Genomic DNA, 22,428 nt, shown 5'->3' with positions numbered 1-22,428 from the left:
CGGGCTTAATAGCCACAGCGACACCTAACGTTACATAGCGGAACACACACTCAGAGTTGGAGCTGATTTACATAAAAAAGGTCCGTTATTCAAAGTTTGCGTTACACCTTTACAGAGTGTAACTTCTCATTGGTTAAAATAACGCACAGGGAGATGAGATTATCACCCTCAAATGGTTTTTCAGCGGCAGACTGCCACATCAGCTGCAGCTGCTTGCCTCATAGGAGGAATTCAGCATCATCAGAGTGGTAAGATGAACCATTTTAAACAAAGTCACATCAAATGTGATATTTTATTTTTATTGCATTCTGTGGGAATTTGTAGAAACAGACATTTTATGAAAGTTAGTTGTAAAAAACGGTAGGAGGAAATATTCAATGAGCAGAAAATATAACGTTTTTTAGCATAAATAAACCAATTTATTATCATAAAAACAATTTTTAAAAAAGTACAAAATGTGAGGTGTCTCAAACAGAAGCTATGTCTCAGCTATGTCAGTGTGTAGGTGAGATGCTTTGAGAAAAAAAAAGAAAAAAAGCTGGATTGCCATACATGAGGCTGTGTCTGTCTGAAACAGATGGTACATCATTCTGGGCAACATAAACTGCTAAGTGAGATCAGCAGACACAGGAAGGAATATTTTGATTAAAAAAATTGTTTCCTTCTAATCATATGGGAGGAATGCTTAATTTCAATCTCACACTGGTGTTGCTGAAGGCTGCCTGAGGAGTATTTTACACCACAAAACAAAGTGGAAATGATGTCATTTTGATTTTTGCTACATACAGTAGTTAAAATGTGTACTCAACATATGATGTCACAGAAAAGAACTTACTCTACAAATAAAATTATGTTTAAAAAACTGTAATGACATGGTGAACAAGCATTGAACATGCTAACAGAAATTTTTAGAAGGAGCAGTATTATGTGCCATTTTATCAAGTAACTTTGCTGCCTTGACTTGTTTCAATAAAGCTGTACGCATCAAATGTGACTTAAAAGAAATTTTGTAAATCATGTAAATCCATCCCTGTTCCTCCTCCAAACATGTTGTGTGTATAGACATCCAGAGAGTATAGCTCTCCCAGTTTTTGATGGGCATGTTCAAATCTTCTGCAGGAAACTGTAAGCAGGCTTCAAAACTCTTTTTCTTCATCAGTGGAGTGTTGTGCAGTGAGCGTGAATAGAGGCAGTTTAGCACATTTCCTGTTTTTCTTTTGTGGAAAAAAAAGAAATCCTTACTGTTTCCGTTTCCAGATCTTTGTGAAGCTCTCGCTCTTTGACAACTCTTCCTCTGATAGAAATCCTACCCACCTGAAGCTAGTCTATGAAGTTTTCTTCTTTTCACCTTCTGAATTGCAGCACTCTGGAACATTAAGAAGTTTAAAAATCCAACTATAAACATTGTCATGAACAGCAAGACTTTTTTTTGTGAATTTCGTTTTTTAAACTAATCATAACCAAGTTTTTTTTTTTTTTTTTTTTTACATAACTAATTATAAACACCAGAAGAAAAGAAACCAAATCTGAGAGCCTGAAATGTGTTTGAAGAAACACCTCACCTGTTGTGACTTCTGGTGAACAGAGCTGAATTATCAGGGGGCTGAGGCTCAGTCCGCTCTCCACCAATCAGATCACACATCTCTCCCCTGACACTGCGCACATGGAACAGGTCCATCCCTCTCCTCTGTGGCTGTAGATTCACTCGTCTTCTCCTGGATATCTGAAGCTGACATCTTGGTTTGGATTTGTTTATTTCACACTCAGGTGAAGTTTAATCAAGTTTTGATCTAGTGTTTTTTTAATACATAAGATTGTTTTCAGTATCTGTTTCATACCTGGTGCCTTTTGTTGTATGGTTTCAATTTTTTTTTCTTTTGGGTGGAAAGTTTTTAGAGAAAAATCACCTGAAATGTTAGTTTGACAGATTTTTTTCCCCATCGTGTTTTCTGCAGTTTTGTGTTTATTTTTTATTTTTTTGCTCTGTCGAACACGGAGCTCACAGAGGATTTCAAACCGGCAGTGGCTTCTGTGCGTCTCCTGTCCTGTTTGTTCGCCCACAAGAGGCCCTGATCTCCGGGCGATGGCAGCCCTGACAAAGAGAGGCCATGGCAACTTTCCCCAGAGGAGAGCCGCCCCGTTGCCACGGGGAGTCGGGTGCAGAGAGCCGCCGACACCAGAGACGGGTCCGCTTCTGGCAACAGCGGCAGAGGATCCGGGCCCAGCGGTGGAAAATGTAACGCACACGTACTCTGTTTTTATTAAAGACTGACCAAGCTAATACGTGTGAGACGAGTCAGTCATGTAAACAGAACATAAATATAGATATTATTTTGACACAAAGTTTTTTTCCCCCCTTCTTTTTACATGTAGTTCACCATTTCTGGATTGGGCCAGTTGGAAAACTGGTCCAGGACAGAAAGAAATCGAGCATCTTCTTCTGGGAAACTGGAAACTCAGGCTGACAAAAGTGTCAAAGATTTACTGAAGACGATGAGGTAAGCAGCCTTGTTGCTATGACTATGTTTAAAGGAATAGTTTGAGATTTGAGATAATTACTGTGCTCTCGTGAGTGGAGTTTTAAGAGACGGACCAACACAATTAGTACAAAATTGTCAGATGGAACCACAAAAAAAGGATGATGTTTTCTCAAAATGCTTTGCAAGAGAAATTTGTATTCAACCCTAGTCTGACTATTACCTTTCCACACAATTCTGCTTGATTCTAATCTCTGTTCACTGCTCCATTTGGGATTTCTCCCATTGAATTAGATTATTCGGTAGAAAGAAAACAACAAAACAGAAAGAGGTACTAAGGGTTAGGGCAGTGGTCCCCAACCCCACTGCCCACTACCCCAATTGGTACCGGGCCGCGCAAGAAATAATTAAATATTTCCGTTTTATGTATTATTTGAGTCTGGAGGATCTTTTATTTTGAAAATCCTTTAACCGGATTCTCTTGGTTACTTGCGCGCCAACACTGAGCCCACAAGCAGCAAAATGAGTAAGAAACAGATCAGATGTCTTTAGAAAGTTTCTTTGCAAAGGGGAAAAGGCCCAGAGAAGAGACAGGAGAATGGATTTATCCCGGACCGGTAGGTGAGTCCCACATTACAAGCCGCTCTGTGTAACATGCGGCGACCGGCTGCTAATGAGGCAATGAAGCTTCAAACTGCTTCGCCACGTAGAGACCAAGCAGGCTGTGGAAATAAGCAACACTTCGGGTGTTATTGTCTCTCATCACTCCCAGATGGGACCGTCTCGTTGCAGAGAAACAAGCTCAGGGCTCCCATTAGTCATTATCGTGAGTTAAAATTTTCACGAAAGTAAAATGTTTGTTTTTGTGGCGCATCTGTATCTTATTTTGAAGGGATATGTAAACGTTACCATAGCGACCAGAGTCAGACAGCGTTTGGGCAATGGTCGAGACGAGATGAGTAGAGCTTGTGAGTCTTAAGTCTGGTTTAGACGGCAAGATTTAAGAATTGTCGGCCGATTTTCCAAACCTCTGTGATCACAGAGCTGATAAAAGAACAACAGGTTCGATCAGTTCGTGTCTCCAGCCACAAGGCAGAATATACACACCACACAAACCGATTCCAGTCACAAACATCGCGATTCCAGAAGAAAATCCACAAAACCTCCAACATAGCATAGGGGAAATTAGAATGACCAAACACGGATGACGATGTAGAAGCAATAGTGATAGTTTGTGGACTCATTTTAAGAGATAAAAGAGTAATAAAAAGAAAAGGCGGTGGATAAAAGACGACGGGAGCAGCCGCTCTATTTGCTGCACTATGATTTGGAGGTGAATATGTTTTTTCATAGTTAACATTTTTAACTGAATAAACATATATAACGACCTTTACATAAAATAATAAACATTTCCACATATCATCTCCGATATCCACCGGACTCACAGTTGTGCGATATGTCAGCTGTTTGGGATTCCCCTCTGTTCTTACGTCACTGCGCTTTCTGATTGGCTTCCTGTTACATTCAGCAGGTTGTATTCTTGTTTCCAGTCAGGGAAAACCCCACAGGCTGCGATGATCTGGTCAAGACAACCCAAATTAGATATATTCAGGATTTAGCGGGAACACCAGATAAGGCAGAAGCCTTATCTGACGGTTCTCAGCCCCCGTCACTCCCCCGGGCCGCAGCAAAATTTCCAAGTCTTGACCGGTCCGCGGTAATAAAAAGGTTGGGGACGAGTAAATTTAAGCAATAAATAAATAAATAAATGAAATGTTGAGATTAATCTTCATGCTAACCAATAATGAATGAGACACAAGACCCTCACCTATGGTTTATGTTAAAGAGAGACATCTGGTTTGTACCCAAGCTGTGCTATAGTTATGTTATGTTATTATAGCTTTTTATTTTCTATTGTTGAGCTATTTGGAGGTCAAGTGAAGACTTAGAAGATATTGTCACTGGAAGTACTATACCTTGTTCTAATGTATATATGAATTATTTACTGTGAGTATTTGTTTCTTATGTCTTACACTGACGTTTAAGTGTATCTTCATATATTTCAATATACAATATAAATTAGGGATGGTCAATATCTGACATGCTGATATACTAAAAACTAATTTGGTCGATAACCAATATCAATACTGATATTTTTTTCCTACACCTACCTACTATAAACTATATGGCTTATTTTACTGAGAATTTAAAATACTGCATTATCTTTGTCAGTTTAGTCTGCTGCCAAATGCAAATGCTAAAAACGAGGCTGAAAATGATGCAATACTTTCAACTTGCATTATGTTTAATGTCAGATTTATTCATAACATCTGCTCTCTAAGACAATGATACTCAAACAGTGCAAATTTGCAAATCTTCACTAAACTAAACTCAATCAAGCAACAAATGAAAAGTGCATTAATACTTAGTTTCTGATGACATTGTGCTTCAGGCATCATTCTCACTGGTTTGTCATATAAAATCAACGCCTTTTATATTCGTGAGTTATTTTGATAGAATGGCCGATGTAAAATTTTAGCGCCAATATCGGCTGATACCGATACCATGCCGATAATATCGAGCATCCCTAATATAAATGTTTTGTGCTAAGCTATTTGTCATTTTTGGACGGTAGATTAATCTGTCTGCTGTGTGTCTCTGTCTTCATGATGCTGTCTGTTTGCTCATCTTATCCAACAAACCCTTTGACGACTTTGGTGACCCCTGAAAGTGAGAGGTTCGCTGGGTTTATTCAGGGGTATCAGAATAAAAGGGGTTGAGTAGATATCCACTCACACAGCACTGTTTGAGTTTGCACACTGGATGCAGTTTTGCATCAAATAATTTGAGGTTGACACAAGCTGCACTACATAAAGACAGACAGCAGATGGAGCCAGAGAGCTTTTAAGTTCAACACATTTTCTGACTATCGCAGTAGCATGTGGATGGATCATGGATGGACATATATATATCCTCACATGGCTTTCGAAACATGCAGTGTAATAAAACAGTAATACAAATAACAATAATGATAACAACCTTTTATTAGACCAAGAGACCTGGCCTAGACTGGCAACATACAGAGAGAAAAACATCAGCAAACATAGACATACAATAAAATATATGCAAATACTCAAATAAAACAAATATGCAAGATAGCCAGGGGCCTAATGCAGAACCTTGTGGTATGCCCTTGTGAATAAACTGGTCTTCAGGGGAAAAACCATCACAGTGGACAGCCTGGGTTCTTTCTTTAAGATAGTTTCCAAACATTCAGCTGTATGTGTAGAAAACCAAGCTGAAAAGTTTAAGAACCTTGGTAAATGTACGTTTTATTTTTAGCCAGAATAAATCACTTAGCTCATTCTTTTCCCATATTTTTCATATATTTATCTCTTTCTATAGCTAACTTTAACTGGCTTAAAGCCTTTTTATTTACTGATCAGGAAAGGCATTCAGTCACCCTGTAACTTTCTGAAAATAACTCGCTGACTTTGCTGAGTTGATCGACTCACGTTGCCTCGGATTATCTTCGCAGGATTCATCCAGAAGCCCAGAGGATTCTGGGTAATTCCGCCATTGCTGTTGTAAGTCTGGAGCGCCTGAACTTCCAGCGTTTGTCGTCATCATCTCTGCAGCCTGTGGTGTCTCTGGTCCGACTGCCTCTTCAAGCAGATGTAGTTTCTCTAAACTGTCCTCAACAGGTCCGCAAGTTTACATATTTTATTTGTATGAGACAAAGATAAGTGTGACGATGTATTTAGGGCCATTGGAGATAGAAAGTAAATCTCCACCAAAGAGCCTTGACGTTTTGAGATTAGTCCAAGAAATTTGCTAGAAAAAAACAACAGCATTTCTGAGCTTGAGAAGTTGAAAATTTACCAGAAAAAGACTACATTGTTTTTAGATTTATCTCAGAAAATTTCTAAAAGAAACTGAAATATGAAAAGTCAAAAATATGTAAGAAAAAAACTGAAATTTTTAGATTAATCTCAGAAATTTCTTTGAGAAAAAACAAGGACATTTCTGTGGCTTGAAAAGTCGGAAATTTGCTTCATTTAGGTATCCTTCAGAATCTTGCTAGAAAACTGGCATTTTGAGATTAATCTGTCGAGTTGTTTATTGCATATTTTTGACTTTTGGAGCTCAGAAACTTTCTTGTTTTTATTTTTTTAGAAAATTTAGGAGTTTTTCAGTGGAAATGTTCTCCTTTTTGTTTATATCTACAATTGCCCTAATCTGCCGTTGTAGATAAGTATGCATTTTGTTTGCTTAATTCTGTTTTCTATACCATCTGCTGACAGAATGGGTTCAGTCCAACTCAAGAAGACATCTTGGGAGTCAACGAAGGCCCGCCCAAGTCTGATGAGTGTCAGGTAGAAACCATGTCCGCATGCTGGACTGAACCGTACTGTCCCGAAGGTTCACCATACGGAGAACCAGAGCAAGACTCGGGGTTTGACTGTGAATCCAACCCGGATCAGCCTTACATCCTTCTGGATTCCGGGTCGGATGATGGGAGAAGCGAAACGGAAACCTTCTACTTGGACCCAGATGCGAAGCAGGCCGTGGTGATGGAACTGGACCCGGAGGCAGAGGCGAACCGGGACCTGTGCCTGCAGCTGGAGGACGACCCTGATGTTAAATGTGAAGCCGACGTATTTGTAACAGAGCTCAGTGACGACGGAAGCACCGACCTCTGTTGCTTGACCAAACTGGAGTCAGAATCCGGAGCGGGGACTGAACAGACGGAGGAGAGTGAAGATTTTTGTGCCGTTTGTATGAACGGCGGAGAGCTGCTGTGCTGTGACCGCTGCCCGAAAGTCTACCACCTGGATTGTCATGTACCTTCTCTCATTAGCTTCCCAGTGTAAGTACCGTGTGAACATGTCAAAGTTCACACTTCAGATTCGATCAGCTGTAGCAAACCTCAGGACATAACCACAACATGTCTAGATCTTTCAGTAGGTGAGATTAGTGTTTCATTTAGGTATCCTTCACACCACGCTACCCTGATTTATTTTACAACGGCTGTGCAGCACATGAGGTCACACAACTTCTCTTGCTGCAACTAAAAGGACTTCTTCAACAAAAAAACGTAGGGTTGCCAAATCCATTTTCATTTTGGGCCATGTCAACATTGCTAATGTCCTCAAAGGGCAGAGTCTAGCAAACTATACTGATAAAACACATAAAAAAAAACAGCTGTCTCTTTTCGATAAGTTCCTAAAATTAAATAACATTGAACATCTTTTCACATTTATGTCATTTGGCTGTATACAGACAAAGCTACTTTGATTTGATTGATGAAATAAAAATTACAAGTACACAACTGTTTTCTTGAAAGCTCTATTTTTGTATCCCTATAATCTGGAGGGGCACAGAAAAAATAATAATGTTGCGCAGGATTTGGTCCCCAGGCTTCGAGTCACATAACACAGGGGGTTCAGAGTGTCGGTGAGATCAGCTAAGTGTTATTTGGGTAGCTAGCTATCCAGTTAAAAGTTAGGTAGAACCAGGGGGCTAGCTAACTAGCTAAAAAGTTAGCTAAAATGAAGATTAGATAGAAAATAGATAGCCATGTTCAAAACTAACACCGATACATAACTTGTGATAAACTAGCAGTCATACACTCTGTCATAAGGCATTCATTCATCCTCTCCCTTACCCACACCCACCCAAACTACCACCTACATGCTCTGCTAAGCTAATGACAGAACTGGGGCCAACTCCACCAGCACACTGGGACTCAAACTGATGGTGCAGATACAGAAATGCCCCGTTGCTTTAAGGTATTTCAGCTAATCGCTACAATATCCCAAAGCGGATGAGAAATCCATATTAATCGTGATGTGATTACATGACCAAAAAATGAAAAATATTCAGTATTTGCTGTGTACTGATATGTTGTTTTCAGAATGAAGTGAAGTTTTTAAGATTTCCTCAAGAGATCTTAGGGATTTTACTAAAACTTACAAAAGTGACCACAGTTGGAAGAGAAAGTTTGTAATAACTTAAAAAAACATTTGATTTTCATTGGGGGTTTTTTCTCCAACGTTTTCATTCCCATGTCCTGGTCTTAAATCGACAGAGGAGACTGGGTGTGTACGCTGTGTAGAACTGACAAGGACCCGGTGGAGAACACACACCCCTGTGGGGCGGTCAGAGTGCCTTACACACTGTCCGACCAGGACCAGAGAGTAAGTTTTAATACACAATCAGCTGTCTGAGTGCTGAAATTAAAGGAGAATTACGAATTCTCAAATTTGCTTCCACTACTTCTTCAAATCCCAGTTGCCAACAGTGTTCCTCTCTCTTCCTGTGCTGTGTTTTTCTTGCAGAGGTGTGAGAAGCTGTCTCTCATGCTGTACTGTCACCCCCTCAGCGTTCCATTCCACGATCCCGTCAGTCCGCTGGTCAGTTCAACACAATCACATGAAATTCCTCCACAACTTTTAATGCCTTTTAGAAACCACCTGGGGAAAAACGTACCCCACTAAGACGAACCATCACAAGTGTGATTGGACGCAGTGCTCCGTGTGATATCTACGCAGTGATAAAGAATCTGAAATCTCTGGTTCAGGGTTACCTTCAAGGTGTTTTTTGGTAATTCTGGACTGAAAACATCATTTTGACTACAGATCCTTTGAAACTCAGGTTGGGATTTGTGAAATGTGTTTTAAAAGTGTGATTTCGGTGGTTTTTGGGGGGCCGAGAATCGGGGCTTCACCAAGGAAACATTCATTCATGAAACACCGTTATTGCTAAAGGTGTCTCTACAAGCTACTGTATTATTGGTTTTATGTAGAGTGTGCTTTATTTTTGTTCAACATAAAAAAATAAAAAAAAAAGTTTAACCCCCAATTTATAACCAAGCAGACACACTTGTCTCCTTCCTACTCTAATTCCTGACAATGTCCCCCAGGCTCGAAACTACTACCAGATCATCAAGAGGCCCATTGACCTGTCAGTGATCCGAAGGAAACTGGACAAATTCAACACTTTGCATTACTTCACAGCGGAGCAGTTTGTTGACGACATCTTGCTGATGTTCAAGAACTGCGCTACTTTCAATTATGTAAGTTCACAGTTAGGACAATGTAGTTTCCTAACTGGGACCCAGCTTGTTATAACAACAACAAGCTGGTTCCCTTTTCCTTCGAGTTAAAGTCTGTTTACACAACCCAGATTCTGAAAGCGAGTCTCCAGGTTTTAACCGTTCCTCCGTTTCGTCCCGGGCAGCCAGACTCGGAGGTGGCCCAGGCCGGCCGAACCCTGGAGGTGTTTTTCCTCAGCAGTCTGCAGGAGGTTTTCCCAGAGCGGACGTTCCCGTCGGCCAGCCAGGACAGGATGAACAAAGCTCGCAACCGGTGGCTCAGCAGGAAGAGGAGACATGTCTTCAGTGGAAGGAAATTCTACCTATAGACTATCTACTTGTCTTCTGTTTTCATTTAGTTTTCTAACATATGTCGGCAAGCTTGAACAGCAACCTAGCTAAAGATGGGCCTCTCTGTGTTTGGACTGGACTCACTCATTTGTTAGCTGTTATTTATACTTTTACAAGAAAATGTAGTAGACTGTCTTCTCTGCTTAACAGGAAGATCAGTTTATGTTACAAATGAACTATATTTTTCTACTTTGGGGGATAAATCCGTCCTTTAGACTTTTCAACAAAATTGGTTCAATCAGCTGTTTGTCCAGTCTTGACCAACGCCGTGCTTCTCTGTTATTGTTGACACTTGTTCTTGGTTCTGTCATTGATCTGTATCAATGACAGTGATATTAATATTTCCATTTCAGGCTGTAAATATTAAAATGTTGAGTTATTGTGGGGGCAATTTCAGGTTCGGTCGTCCATGATTGTTAAATGGGCTAAGATGTCCTCAGCCTGAAAAAGTGGTGTCAGAGCAATGGAGACTAAATGCAAATGCCAGAACCAGATTTTTATCTACTTTGTGTTTTATCCCATAAAATCCTCTAACACATCTTGGACTGAAATGTGACACAATGAGCAGGAAGCAAACTGCTCTTCATGCTACATTGGCGCCGCATAGTCATCCTCCCCATGCGAGAGCCGGTCCGTTTCTTCTCCTGTGATTCTTGTTCTGCTCTGTGTGCCATGCTTCCATTAGCGCCCCGACTGCAGCTTTCAGATTTATGAATCCAAATCATATCCGCAAGTGTTTTTATTTCAGGACATTTAGCTTAGATGCTGCTCAGTGTAAATCACCACACACAAAGAACCAAAAGATGCGTCTTTGGCTAATTTATCCCATATCATGCGGACAGAGTTACTTTCACTCTGCTTTCAAAAGACTCCTTTTTTCCCCTCCTATACTGCATCGTGTTTAGAGCTGCAGCACTTGGACTCCATGAGCATCATAAAAAGACTTTCAAATAGGGGAAGAAAAAAAATCCATTGGAAGCACTAATGAAACCCACTCTGCCCTCCTTCCCCCACCACACCACCCTCCCCTTGTAAACATTGTGTGTTTGAATGAAGTGAAAGTCTGGCAGGCTCCTGAAGGCCAGCACTCCTGTGGTTAATGTTCAGATGAAGTGGCGGAAACTGACCATGAGATGTTATTACGGAGACGTTTTAATGCTTTAACCCACTTTATTCAGTCCATTAAACCTCAGTCACATGTCGGCCTTCCTTGTTCCTCTTTGGCTGCAGCCTCCCCTCCCCCAGCCAACACCACCACCTTTCAGCGTTCTATTGTGCAGATGTTTCATTTAAGGACATCAAAGCGCGCCGCCTTTGTTCTGTCGGTTTGAATCACTAATGCACGAAAATAAGAGGAAAAAAATCAGACATACCTCCAGCTGCAGAGAGGAATGGCTCCTCTGATAAGACCGTCTCTAGTTCTTTATATGTTTAAAACAAAAAGTTCCCCAACCGTCCATTAGCTATGATTAATCCAGCCGTATTCCTGATTCATGTCACAGAAGCATCATTTTAGAAACACTGCAAGATCCATTGCTCTTTTAAAAGCCGCTGGCTAAGATTTGTTGCAGTTCTCTGTGTGATTTGTGGACATTTAGACTCATTTCCTCCCTTCCACTCTCGGTAAGATATTGCATTAAAAACACTTGACTCACTAAATCTTGGGCCTGCCAAGTATATAGACCACGTCTCCCTTGGACACTGGAAAGCAGAGCTGATGGTTTATTACATCCTCTTTGTCAAAACAAGACAAATCCGGCCAGTTAGAGAGATACGGCTTTTTTTTTTTTAACAAGATGTTTCAGCTTTTTTCTCAGTTTTAGATGTTTTAAGCTGTAAGAGATCGCTTGTGTGGAGTAGTTACAGGGGTTGTTCAAAACGCTTTAAAGTTCTTTAAAGGTAATAAGCAGTTCAAACCTGGTAGCTAATCCTGGAGGCTGAAGCTAACGGCTAATCCGGAACAGAATCAGACTTAAAAGAACTAAAATCTCCAGAACTTCGCAGCTGTTCATTTGAATGATATGTTACGAACCGTTAAGCCATTATCCTAGTTGGATTGGACGAATATTACCAAGGACTCCTCACATTGCTAATGGAAGTTAGAAGATATTTTGTTGGACATTCTGTTGGACAGGTCATCTGTTCTTTTTTTGTTGTTGTTGTTGTTTTTGCGATTCCGCCATTATGGAAATGTATGCAAAATCAACAGATCCCCGCATTTTTTTTTTCCGTATGAATGCATAATAGTGAGTGTATTGCTAACTTTCCTGGGCTTGAGAGACTGCTAACTCCAACCTGCAGGTGGCAGTATTTTCTACTTTTATTACTCTGGGGCCTCACTTGATGTGAAGTTCTGTGATTGATATGGCGACCTACTTCTTTCTCTTCATCTTTCTTCTATATGTAGACTTTGGACCGGGTTTCGTGAGGAAAACATGTTTTTTGCAAAATTCCTTGAAAATATTTCTGAAGTAGAACCACAAAACATGATTTTGATGGAAAAAAAAATCACCCCACAAGAAAAGAAAAAAAAGTAAAAATACCAGAGGGATTGAGTAGACTACTTTTGACTGTAAATGTGAAAGCCTGTCAGATACTCAATGCATTTCTGGCTGAAGTTAGTAGAAAAAGGGTCGAGTCTGGCTTCTTTTTGATCAGCCAAGATAGCTGTTAGCTCATCTTTGCTCAGATTAGGCTTTAGCTTGCCTCCCCTGGCTCTTCAAACGAACATCCCTCTCAGTGTTTCATTCCTCCTTTTGCTTCTTTTGTACTGCTTGAATTTAGAGGAAAAGCTGGAGGAAGAAGATGTTATTTCACGAAGAAGCAGACCAAGGAGTCATAAAACTCTGGTTGGGTAACTACAGGGTCTGCACTCCCCTTTCAAGATCTTTATGTGAACATTTAGGATTTCTTTTTTTCTTACTAAACCAGTAAAAGAAGTTGAGGGTCAGTCTCGAAGGGGCTTCATGAGAACGACAACGTGAAACTCCAAAGTCCCTCTGAGTGACGCTGATATCAGGATGATCAATAGCTGCCATCTGAAGCCGCCGTTGTTGTTCCTTTTTTAACAAAACGAAGACCGCATTTTTCATCAAGTCGAGTCAAAATGAACGGGTCTTTTTTTTATTCTCAGTGTTTATCTTTAGAGAAACAGATGAATTGCCTCTCATTATGTTTATTTCCACTCCTCCCTTCAGCTGTGGTAGTTGGGAATCCAGAGACTTGAAAGCCTGCTCATTAAAAAAAGAAATACCTTCCACAATCAAAACCCTGCTGTGTAATTTCACTGCATGTCTGTGATGTTTATCAGTCTTTGCCTGTCGAGCGTTTTACTCGTTTATTTCTATGTATTTATTGGCCCGACAGGGAAACAATGTTCTTTGCTTCGCTTTATTCACATTACTGTGAAGGAACAAACCAAACCGCCACCAACAAATAAACCAGTGAGAGTTGCGGTTTATCCCGTCTGACATTATGTTCAGCTCAGGCTCGCAGTCCCTCTTCAAACTAAACACATCATGGTGGTAATAGTTGTATCATGTTGTAAATAGAAGTCCACAGTAAATGCCATTTCAATCATAAAAGTACTATTAAACTGTCATAACAACCAACAGTACGTAAAATCTTTAAAGCAAATACTCGTGATTGAAGACCACAGAGTGAAAAATAAAATCACAAAACATTTCCAGCAGTAAAACGTTTTCACTGTTAGTTTTCCTTTTGGATAGTACAAGAGTCTGCAAATTATGAATGATGATAACATTTAGTGGAAGATAAATAGAGATAAGGACGAGATCTGGTAAAATGTCTGCTAAGGGACTAAATCCTGTGTGAAATAAAAATAGAAGCCATTTCTACTGGGTAGCAGAGAAGAATGCAGTGGCCTCCATTTCCTCTTTCTCCCATATATCTATTTATATTTACATCAGCTTTTTGTTCAACAGCTTATATGTGAGGATAAACTACAATTGAGCTCCATTATAGAAGGTCTGATAATCTTTTTTTTTTTTGTAAACCAGAACTAAACAAAACTGTCAGATTTACTCTAATTATTACAGCTGATGAATTTCCTTGATCAGCCTGTCTGACAGCAGCCACATGCGGCGAATGTTTAGCTTTTAGATGTTATTAGACTAAAAGCCACAATTTATATCCAATACAGCTTTCCATACATCGGACATAATCCGACTTCACAGAATAAACAGAAGCTTTCCAGAAACAAAACAAAAAAAAAACTTCTTGGCACACACGCCACATTTTGTACTGACGACGCTGCCGTTCCGTGGCAGCTTTCTGATGTAGATGTGATGAAATTGTGTGTGTGTGTGTGTGTGTGTGTGTGTTTCCAGTGTGTTCCTGTGTGAGCACATGATGGTGTCCCATGTGATTGCGGCTCTGCGGCCTCGTGTTGATCAGCTCAGGACAGATTGGCTTCTACTTTACCGACCGATCAAACCGCACGGCGGATGGCACGACCCGCCGGCTTCCAAGTAAGGGAAGGAAATAAGATTCTAGCGCAATCCCAGCAGGAATGCCCTCTGACAACGTGGAGCAGTCATGAGAGGAAATGTTTTCCCCTTTTTTTTCTCAGTATGTTGAGTCTCTCGCTGACCAAACGTACACGCAGCTGATTTATCAGACTTCACTGCAGTGAAAAAGAATGAGGCCCCTCACAGATTCCTTCAGCTTTTTGCTCATTTTCTTTCTTAATCATTAAAGCTGCAGTATGTATTTTTAATTTTTTTTTTTTTACATATTTGTTAAAAGTGTCACCATGTTGTGACAGTGTAATGTGAGAAAGATAATCTGTGAAAAGATGGAGCTCCTCTGCCTCCTCTCTGAGCTGCTATTGCTGTTTGACGAAATGCAGCGCTATGGTCAAAAACAGCCAATCAGAGCCAGGAGGCGGATTTTAATACTGTCAGTCATGCTTGTCTACATGTTGCTTAAGGTGCTGATGGCGTAGAAACAACTTAACGCTACAGAAAAACTGTTTAACCGGCGTCACCAGGGGCCATGCTAACTACCCTTAGCATTCCTGACTCTCAGAGCAAGGAGGAAAGGTGAGCGGTGCATACATGAACCTGATTGACAGCGCTAAAACCCACCTTCTCCTGGCTCTTATTTGTTGTATATACCTAGCACTGGGAGAAGACAGAGAAGATCATCTGTCTCATATTATACTGACACAACATGGTGTCAGTTTCAACAAATTTGTGGGAGTATTTTTAGTAACAGTCACATACTACAGACCCCATTTCTTAAGGTGTTTTCACATCTATAGTTCATATACTTTGGTCTGGATCAGTTGTTGAGTTTGTTAACTTGTAACTTTTTCTAGTGGTTTGGTTTTTCTTCACACAGAAAATGCCAAGCAAACCAAAACCTGCCACTACAAACAACCTGAGAACGTTCAGAATGGCCAGAAGAAGGTCTGAATACAAGAAGCAGCTGTAGTGTTCTGAGTCAGTAGGAAACTTTGAGAATTTAATCATACTATTGCTACTTTCCCACTGTTTAAACAAAGTTTATCTGGGAAGTATACTAAATTACTTGAAGAGGGTTTCTTGAAAGTTGCATGTGACTAAGATTTTACGGAAAAGAAGTCTATCTTTCTTCGTTTGTTTACTCTGCTGCATCCCACAACGCATTGCATGCCTGGCTGTGGGGATGGCTCAAGCTAGCACCCTAGCAGTGCTGGATTGAAGTCTGATTAAATTGACGCTATAGCCAAAGCGCTCTGGAGTTAACTTACCGAGACCACTGGCAAAAGGTTGTTTTGGTCCGGACCGTGGTACGATTGCTTTGTTCATGTCGACAAAAATAAACTGCAACAAGCAGTGAAACTAACCAGAGTTTGTTTTAGACAGACTAAACTCCTCAAGTGTATTTCATTTAAGACTCTTTTAGGGTTTGTTTAAGCCAGTTACCAATTATTTTGACATTGTGATCACCGTGCTCAACCCAAGTATGATCGAGCTTAAATGTATCAACTGTTTGTGTCATCAATGCACTGAATATTTTTCCAAAAGTCTTGGGCATCATCAAGATACTTTTTGCCAGAAGTCAGATGGGCCCATGTGTTTCTGATCAGATGTCAAAGACTTCTCCAGAAGAATAAGTCATTGTTTGGCTCTTGGAGTAATTTTGGTTGGCCATCCTCTCCCTGGATGGTTCACTACGGCTTCATGTTTTCTCAGTTTTTGAACAATGGCTTCCACTATAGTTCACTGGACTCTGAAGCCTTAGAAGGCTTTGTAATCTTTTCCACACTGATAGATATCAATGACCTCGTTTGTGATAGATTGGGAAATTATGTTGCTTTATTAGATCTAGAAACATACTTGTCAGACAGGTTCTATTTAAGTGTTTCTAGAAGTCTGGTAAATAGGCCTTGGTTTCTGGTCAGTGAAATTCATTCGTAGTTTTCCAGGATATAGGGACTTTTTCAGTTATGGTCAGGTGGGTTTGGATAGTAGCCAGTAGTTATGCTGACTATGAAATACTGTACCAACATGTTAGTTAGCAAAAACTAATCCTAAAGCGCTAAAGCCAACCATGTTTACATCCACCATGTGTCAATAGCACAACATGTATTACAACACAGTATTTTGCCCTCAACAGAATCAAATTTATTGACGGTACAGTTGCTCTTCAGGAAATTTCTTGAAGAAGATTAATTTAAACAGAGCCTTCTCTAATGGCTTCAGTTTTGTAATAAAGAATATCGCCAACTCTGTTACTAACTTAGGTTAATTGACCACTGCAGGCCGTCAGTAGATTTTAAACTGTCCTACAGCGATGCATTCTGGGTACAAACTCTTCACCCACTGTAAAACCATAGCAGAACTATAAACACCTGACTACTTGAGGTCAGTAACCAAAACTTCAGCACAAATGTCGCACTTGATTCAACTGAAAGCTTATGATACAGTTAAGCATATAAGAGCTTTAAATTATTTCAGAGGAAGCTAAGCGGCTAAATGTTTCAAAGGTTAGCTAAAGTGCTAATTAGCTCCACTATTAGCGCTTTAGTGTAAGTGTGTTCACTGCTGGGGTTTCGCTTAGTAAATGGGATTTTTGTATTTGCTCTGGTTATCTTTGTTGATCATGTTGGGAATTCATGTTTGTTGCCGTTGTCACGACGACGATGAAAGCATGTTGAGTCCAACATGCTTTCACTATTTAAAATATTAATCTCTCTGTTGCTCCTTTGTTCTGATGAGCGGCTCACAGAACCTGAAGTGGTGTGTTTGTGAGTTCTGTCCACATCTGAGTACACAGAACCAAAGGTTCTCTGGAACCAATTATTTTTGTCTCAAACAAGAAGGATTTTCAGGGTATATGATATGTAAACATCACCGAATGGAAAGAGGACAGTTTGGTAAACATTTCAAAAGCGGATCCGATCTGCATGCCGTGTCATACAAATGGATTTGGACTCACACAATGTGGTCAGGTTGCTTTCAGTTCTCTGCTGTGGCTCATGTGTTAACACTTTCAAAAGTTCAAATTCTTGATCCTGGAGACAAAAAAAAAAAAACAAGAAACGGCACTGGGTCTTGTTCTTCGCAGTAGCAGAATTAGGAAGAAACCTTTACGTCAAAACTGACTGAATTTCTAAGTAGATGTGTAAATACACTGTACAGTCCACTGACAGCAGGGCTGCTGTGTTACTATTGTTGGGAAATGCTGAAAACACAAAGCAGAACCAAATACAGACACTTTGAAGATGGACCCAAAAATCAACTGGACAAATCAGAAGAACCTCAGGAGAGGCAGAAATGTTTTAGAACCCATCACTCACTCAACTTTTGGCTCTGCTGGCCAGCAAAACAAACACTCTGTACACTAATTACGACATTGCTTGTTGAAAGAGACGGATTGCTTGTCTTAACTGATTCCTTTTGATGCCCAGAGTGTGACTGATGGGTCTCTCTGGCTGACCCTCACCGTGTTTTGGACTCAAAACTCTTAACCTTATTGCTTTACTATTCATTATGGTGCTTTAGTTTAGGAAAGAATGACCATGAATTTCATGTATTATATCACCCACAACAACATTTGTCTGAACTCTTGAACTTTTTCCACAATCACCATGTTTCCGTCCAGTTGTGATACAAATTTATAAAATGTTGCACAAAAGAAAATGCGAATTAGGCATGTTTCCATCTGGGGGTTTGAAACTAATCTGAGGTACAAACCCACCAGTGGATGGGAAAGTTTGCTAAGTCAGAACTTATTTGGCGAACGTGTCTCTGTTTCCTCTTTTGCGCATCAACTTTTTCAGAAAATTTCAAAAACCACCTCACGCTAACGCAAAACCTTTCCTTTGCAAAATTTGTAAGGTTTTTTCTAATTTTACCATTTCCATCGACCTTTTCTATCACAATACTTCAAAATGTGCATAAAAAAAATCTTGATGGGAACACAGCGAAATGGAACGTCAAACCCACCTCCATGTTCTGATGTCCGAGGTAAACGAAACGTACGCGACACTTCGGACTACTGAGCCCGCAACTGCAAATTAGAAGCAGCGGTAATTCAGGGAAATTTGCCTATTTTTAACACATTTGCACTTTTGTCCACATCATCATAGCACGGCATCTGCGTGTCAAATTTTTAGGATAGAGATTCCTTTAGTATAACTTGGAATAAAGACGTAGTATGAAATGTGGAAAAAGTTAAGCGCTGTGAATGCTTTCCGGATTCACTGCACAGCCAAAGCTAAGAATAATCGACGATCAAAGTTTAGAAAATCTCAGTTCACAGATGTTTTCCTACCATTCTGATTGAACTTTAGCTATTTTACAAAGCACCTGCCAAAAAATACAATCCTTAATGGGTGAAGCTGGTAAAGACATGCAGCTGGACCTGCAGTGAAATATGGTTCTATGAGGAGTTAACTCATGGAGACTGAATATAAAAGCATATCACTCTTAGGATATTAATATCCTAAAAATATAAAAACCCCTGTCTCATTTTGATTCTACAAAATTTCTCGCTTACTTGTCGATCTAAAACATAAAAATTCTAATAAAAAACACTTAAGGTTGTGGTTGTAACATGAAAAAGCTATTAAAAAAATTTATGTTTTAGTGAGAATAAGGAACATCTGACACAAAATGAGCTTTATGCAGAAATATCAAAAATCCAAACAGGTAAGAAGGTTTTATTTAACTAAATATTATTTAGAAAAAGAAAGCTTCAATATTTATCTAACAGGTTTTTCTTTTAAACTTTTTTGTGCGTCACAAAACTGAAAATTTGTGTCAGACCAAGTTCTTTGCAACATCGATGCTTTATTATTGAAACGCTCATGTTTGTAAGAACATATATGTGGGATTGCACTCATCGCAATCTCATGTTTTTTAATTGATCTTAAAATTGTGCAAATTGGAATCACGGAAATAAATTTGCTTGGTGGAAACACGGCAGTGTGGAAAAAAAATCACGTTTTTTGATGATAAAACGTTTCTCCGCTGGAATGAGGTAATTTTTCGGCCATATCAAAATTGGCATGTTTCGCAAAACTGCAACGTAAACTCTTTTTTCACATCACAAATCACTTTATCAACAAACGAATGTTACTACTGGTAAAGACGACAAAGATGATAACAGGAAGTGTTTTTTTTAAACAACTTATTGCCTAAACAAACTTATTCACGTGTGGTTTTAGTTAAGTTTTTTACTTAATGGAAAAACCGCATTTGTGCAATTGAGGTTTTTGTTTTTCTCGACTTTAGCGCGATAGCGACAAAGTTTTGCTGATGTTTCACTCTTAACTAGCTGAACTACATCCACCAAGGTGGAATGGTCTTCATGCAGTCTTGACTTCAACTCTGTTGAACACTTGTGGAAACCTGTCAACCACATCGATTGAGTTGCACTGGTTGAAGCCTGGGGTGCCATCCCACAGCAGTGTGTGACCACACTAATGGCCAGAATAAAGAGCTTGTTGTTGGCTGTGTACGGTTCTCTCATGAAGACCTCGTTTATTAAAACGAATACATTTGTTTTAATCGCCGACGTGGAATAATTCACGATGTGGTCTCGAACAACGATCGGCTCCAAATCTCCCAGGAGGAAATGAGCTTCGTTATCGTCGGTGTATGAAGAATAACAGAAAGGCCCACAGATGGCAGTGAGTCTACAGTTACACTGTTAAGGGCAGGATCAGCAAAATAGGTTTAGTCATTTTTGACCTTTGAATGACCCCTGTGTGGGAGGGGACAGAGACAGAAAAGATATAAGAAATAAAGCAAGGGGGGAAAGGAAGATGGAAATGAAAACAGAGTGAGGGGCAGTGAGGGGAGAGGGAGAGCAGTAGGATAACAGAAAGGGATAACAGACACGAGAGAAGAGAGAGAGAGAAACGTACTGTAGAGCTCCTGGAAGACAAAAGGAGGGAGGGGGATTGTTTCGCCATCTCTCTTCTCTCCCTCCGGCTTTAAAAAGTGAAACCGCTCTTTGAAGTGGGGAGGTGGGAGGAGGTGGGGGCCACAGTGCTGTACCTTCACCATCCTGTCTGGAGTGTCAGGAGTATATAATGCACGGACCTGGACCTGAGTCCCAGACGCCACACGGAGCTGCAAACGGACAACCAGCAGAGGACCCGACGCCACGACGACCATGAACGACGTTAAGCTGGCCCTGCTGGGAAGCCAGGGGGCCGGCAAGTCAGGTGGGCCACAAAAACTACTCTGATAACAGGGAAAGATTCATATTTACTTAGTTTTTTTGCTTTTAAGGCAGAGTTATAGAAATCAGTGAAAAATGTATCAATGTAAATAAATCATTTTAGACGAGAACTAATTGTAACTCTTGTGATTTCTGTGTAATAAACCAGATTCTTCTACATATTCCTGAGATGGAGCAAAATAAAATAGAACTTTTTTGGTAACTGGATTATTTTTTCTGCTTTACTTATAAATATAATATTTTCAAAATGCAGGGAAAAAAACAACACGAGCAGCAACAGAATGTACATTAGACGCCCATTCTGTCTTCAGGAAAACATTTGCTGTGTTTGTCTGAGAGATGCTGCTGGAAATTTCAGCTAATTAGTGATCAATTAATTAATCACTAATGACTCATCGTACTTGACACCATTGCTGCCTGTACTTTTGATTTTAAAGCGAAACAAATCTGTTCTACTGATCAAATTAAATCCAAACATGACATTTATTCAGAGTTTTTTTTTAAATCTTTTTAGCCGTTTTCAAGAACATCTTTTTATTCTTACATAATTACTTTTTTTTCCCCCACTTACACCTTAGACCTGACAGTAATGTGATTTCTTATTAAATCAACTGTTCAGATCTGATAAGATGAATATATTTTATAGTTTTTGCTTCGTTCATTTTGCTCATTTTGTTTAACTCCGCGAAGCATTTTGCTCTTGCTGTATGTTTTCTCATTTCAAACTTTTGAGGGTGGTTGTAATATAACAGCAATGAAAATAAATTAAAAATAAGAATGAAGGTACTAAGAAAATTTTGTATTTGGAATTTAATTAAGTCATTGAAATTTCTCTTGTAACACAAAGTTATTTACTATTTTCAAAGAACAAATATTCTTCATGCTCTTCTTCATGTCATTATTAATAATAATAGTCTAATAATTAGGATTCTTTTGCAAGCTAACAAAACAGTAGCACTTTGTTTTTCTGGATTCTTGGCATACCTGGGGAGGTCTTTATTTTCACTGACGTAATTATAAAAAAAAAAGTAAAAGAGGAATTTTTGCCCAGTTTGTGTAGATTCATCAACTAGCATGAATCACATTTTGACCCAGGTCCATGTGGAAGGTTTCGATTTGCCAGAGTTCAAACTTCACATGCAGTGGAGACCAAAATATATATATTTTTGCAAAATGAAATCATTCCAATTTTAATCAGAGAGAAGTGGAAGGAAAGCATCCAGCAGCTGGCCCCGCTCCCAGAGGCTTATTCCAGGTCTTAGATTATTTTACTTTTCTGTGCGATAACTCTTAATCCTACCCCTCACTTCAACCTCAATTACAAACTACAACATTAGTTTGTACTGTACAAACATTAGTTTCCACAGGACAAACTCTCATCAACTGAGAGTTGATAAGTAACGACCAAACTGGCCACTAGGGGGTTTGGAGCTTGATGACACAAATATTTGTCCAACAGTGAGAACAGAGAAGAGATTTGATGAGTTTCATTTCTGTAATGGACGACTGGAAGTGGCAAAAACCTGAAATGACTTCAGACTGTGGAGCTGGTGGCTGCTAAACAGCTATAGCTAGCACGAGCTAGCTACTAGCTAGCCACAGTTGAGTTTAGTGTGTGCTCTTTCTCCCAGTATGAAAACAAAAGTTTTTATTTGTATATATATATATATTACTAAAACAGAAGACAAACAGGTCTTGTTTTCGGTTCAAAAATTTGTCGGTGTGATTTTGTTTTGGTTGAAAAAAGTAGGTAAATGCCGAGAAGAGCTATGCTAACAGTGGAGTATCTGGTTTGTTTGTGCC

General features: G+C 39.7%; 2 protein-coding genes across 3 annotated transcripts in view; both read left to right on the top strand.

Annotated features, from left to right (window-relative positions):
* The first annotated feature begins 66 nt into the window (after positions 1-66).
* On the top strand, positions 67-10,410 carry LOC106939071 (transcription intermediary factor 1-alpha). The gene is made up of 10 exons (XM_015021352.1): positions 67-248; positions 1,586-1,767; positions 1,956-2,236; positions 2,374-2,498; positions 6,016-6,181; positions 6,782-7,347; positions 8,569-8,677; positions 8,819-8,893; positions 9,403-9,555; positions 9,720-10,410. Exons 3-10 carry the CDS (start codon positions 2,084-2,086, stop codon positions 9,900-9,902), a joined length of 1,530 nt encoding a protein of 509 aa, XP_014876838.1. The 5' UTR covers positions 67-248; positions 1,586-1,767; positions 1,956-2,083; the 3' UTR covers positions 9,903-10,410.
* Positions 10,411-20,246: 9,836 nt separating this feature from the next.
* Positions 20,247-22,428, top strand: part of rerglb (RERG/RAS-like b) — a 13,523-nt gene continuing 11,341 nt past the window's right edge. Inside the window, exon 1 of one of the 2 annotated variants that reach the window (XM_015021341.1) lies at positions 20,247-20,608. In XM_015021341.1, the coding sequence (XP_014876827.1) occupies positions 20,557-20,608 (52 nt within the window). In that variant the 5' untranslated portion in view covers positions 20,247-20,556. The remainder of the gene's footprint in view (positions 20,609-22,428) is intronic. The other variant, XM_015021342.1, reaches the window with a different exon arrangement.

This window comes from Poecilia latipinna, unplaced genomic scaffold (assembly GCF_001443285.1).
Source record: "Poecilia latipinna isolate Pla-1442-1.1 unplaced genomic scaffold, P_latipinna-1.0 Scaffold2764, whole genome shotgun sequence".
NCBI lineage: Eukaryota > Metazoa > Chordata > Actinopteri > Cyprinodontiformes > Poeciliidae > Poecilia > Poecilia latipinna.
Note: the sequence above shows the minus strand (reverse complement) of the source record. Positions and strands in the feature narration are given on the sequence as shown.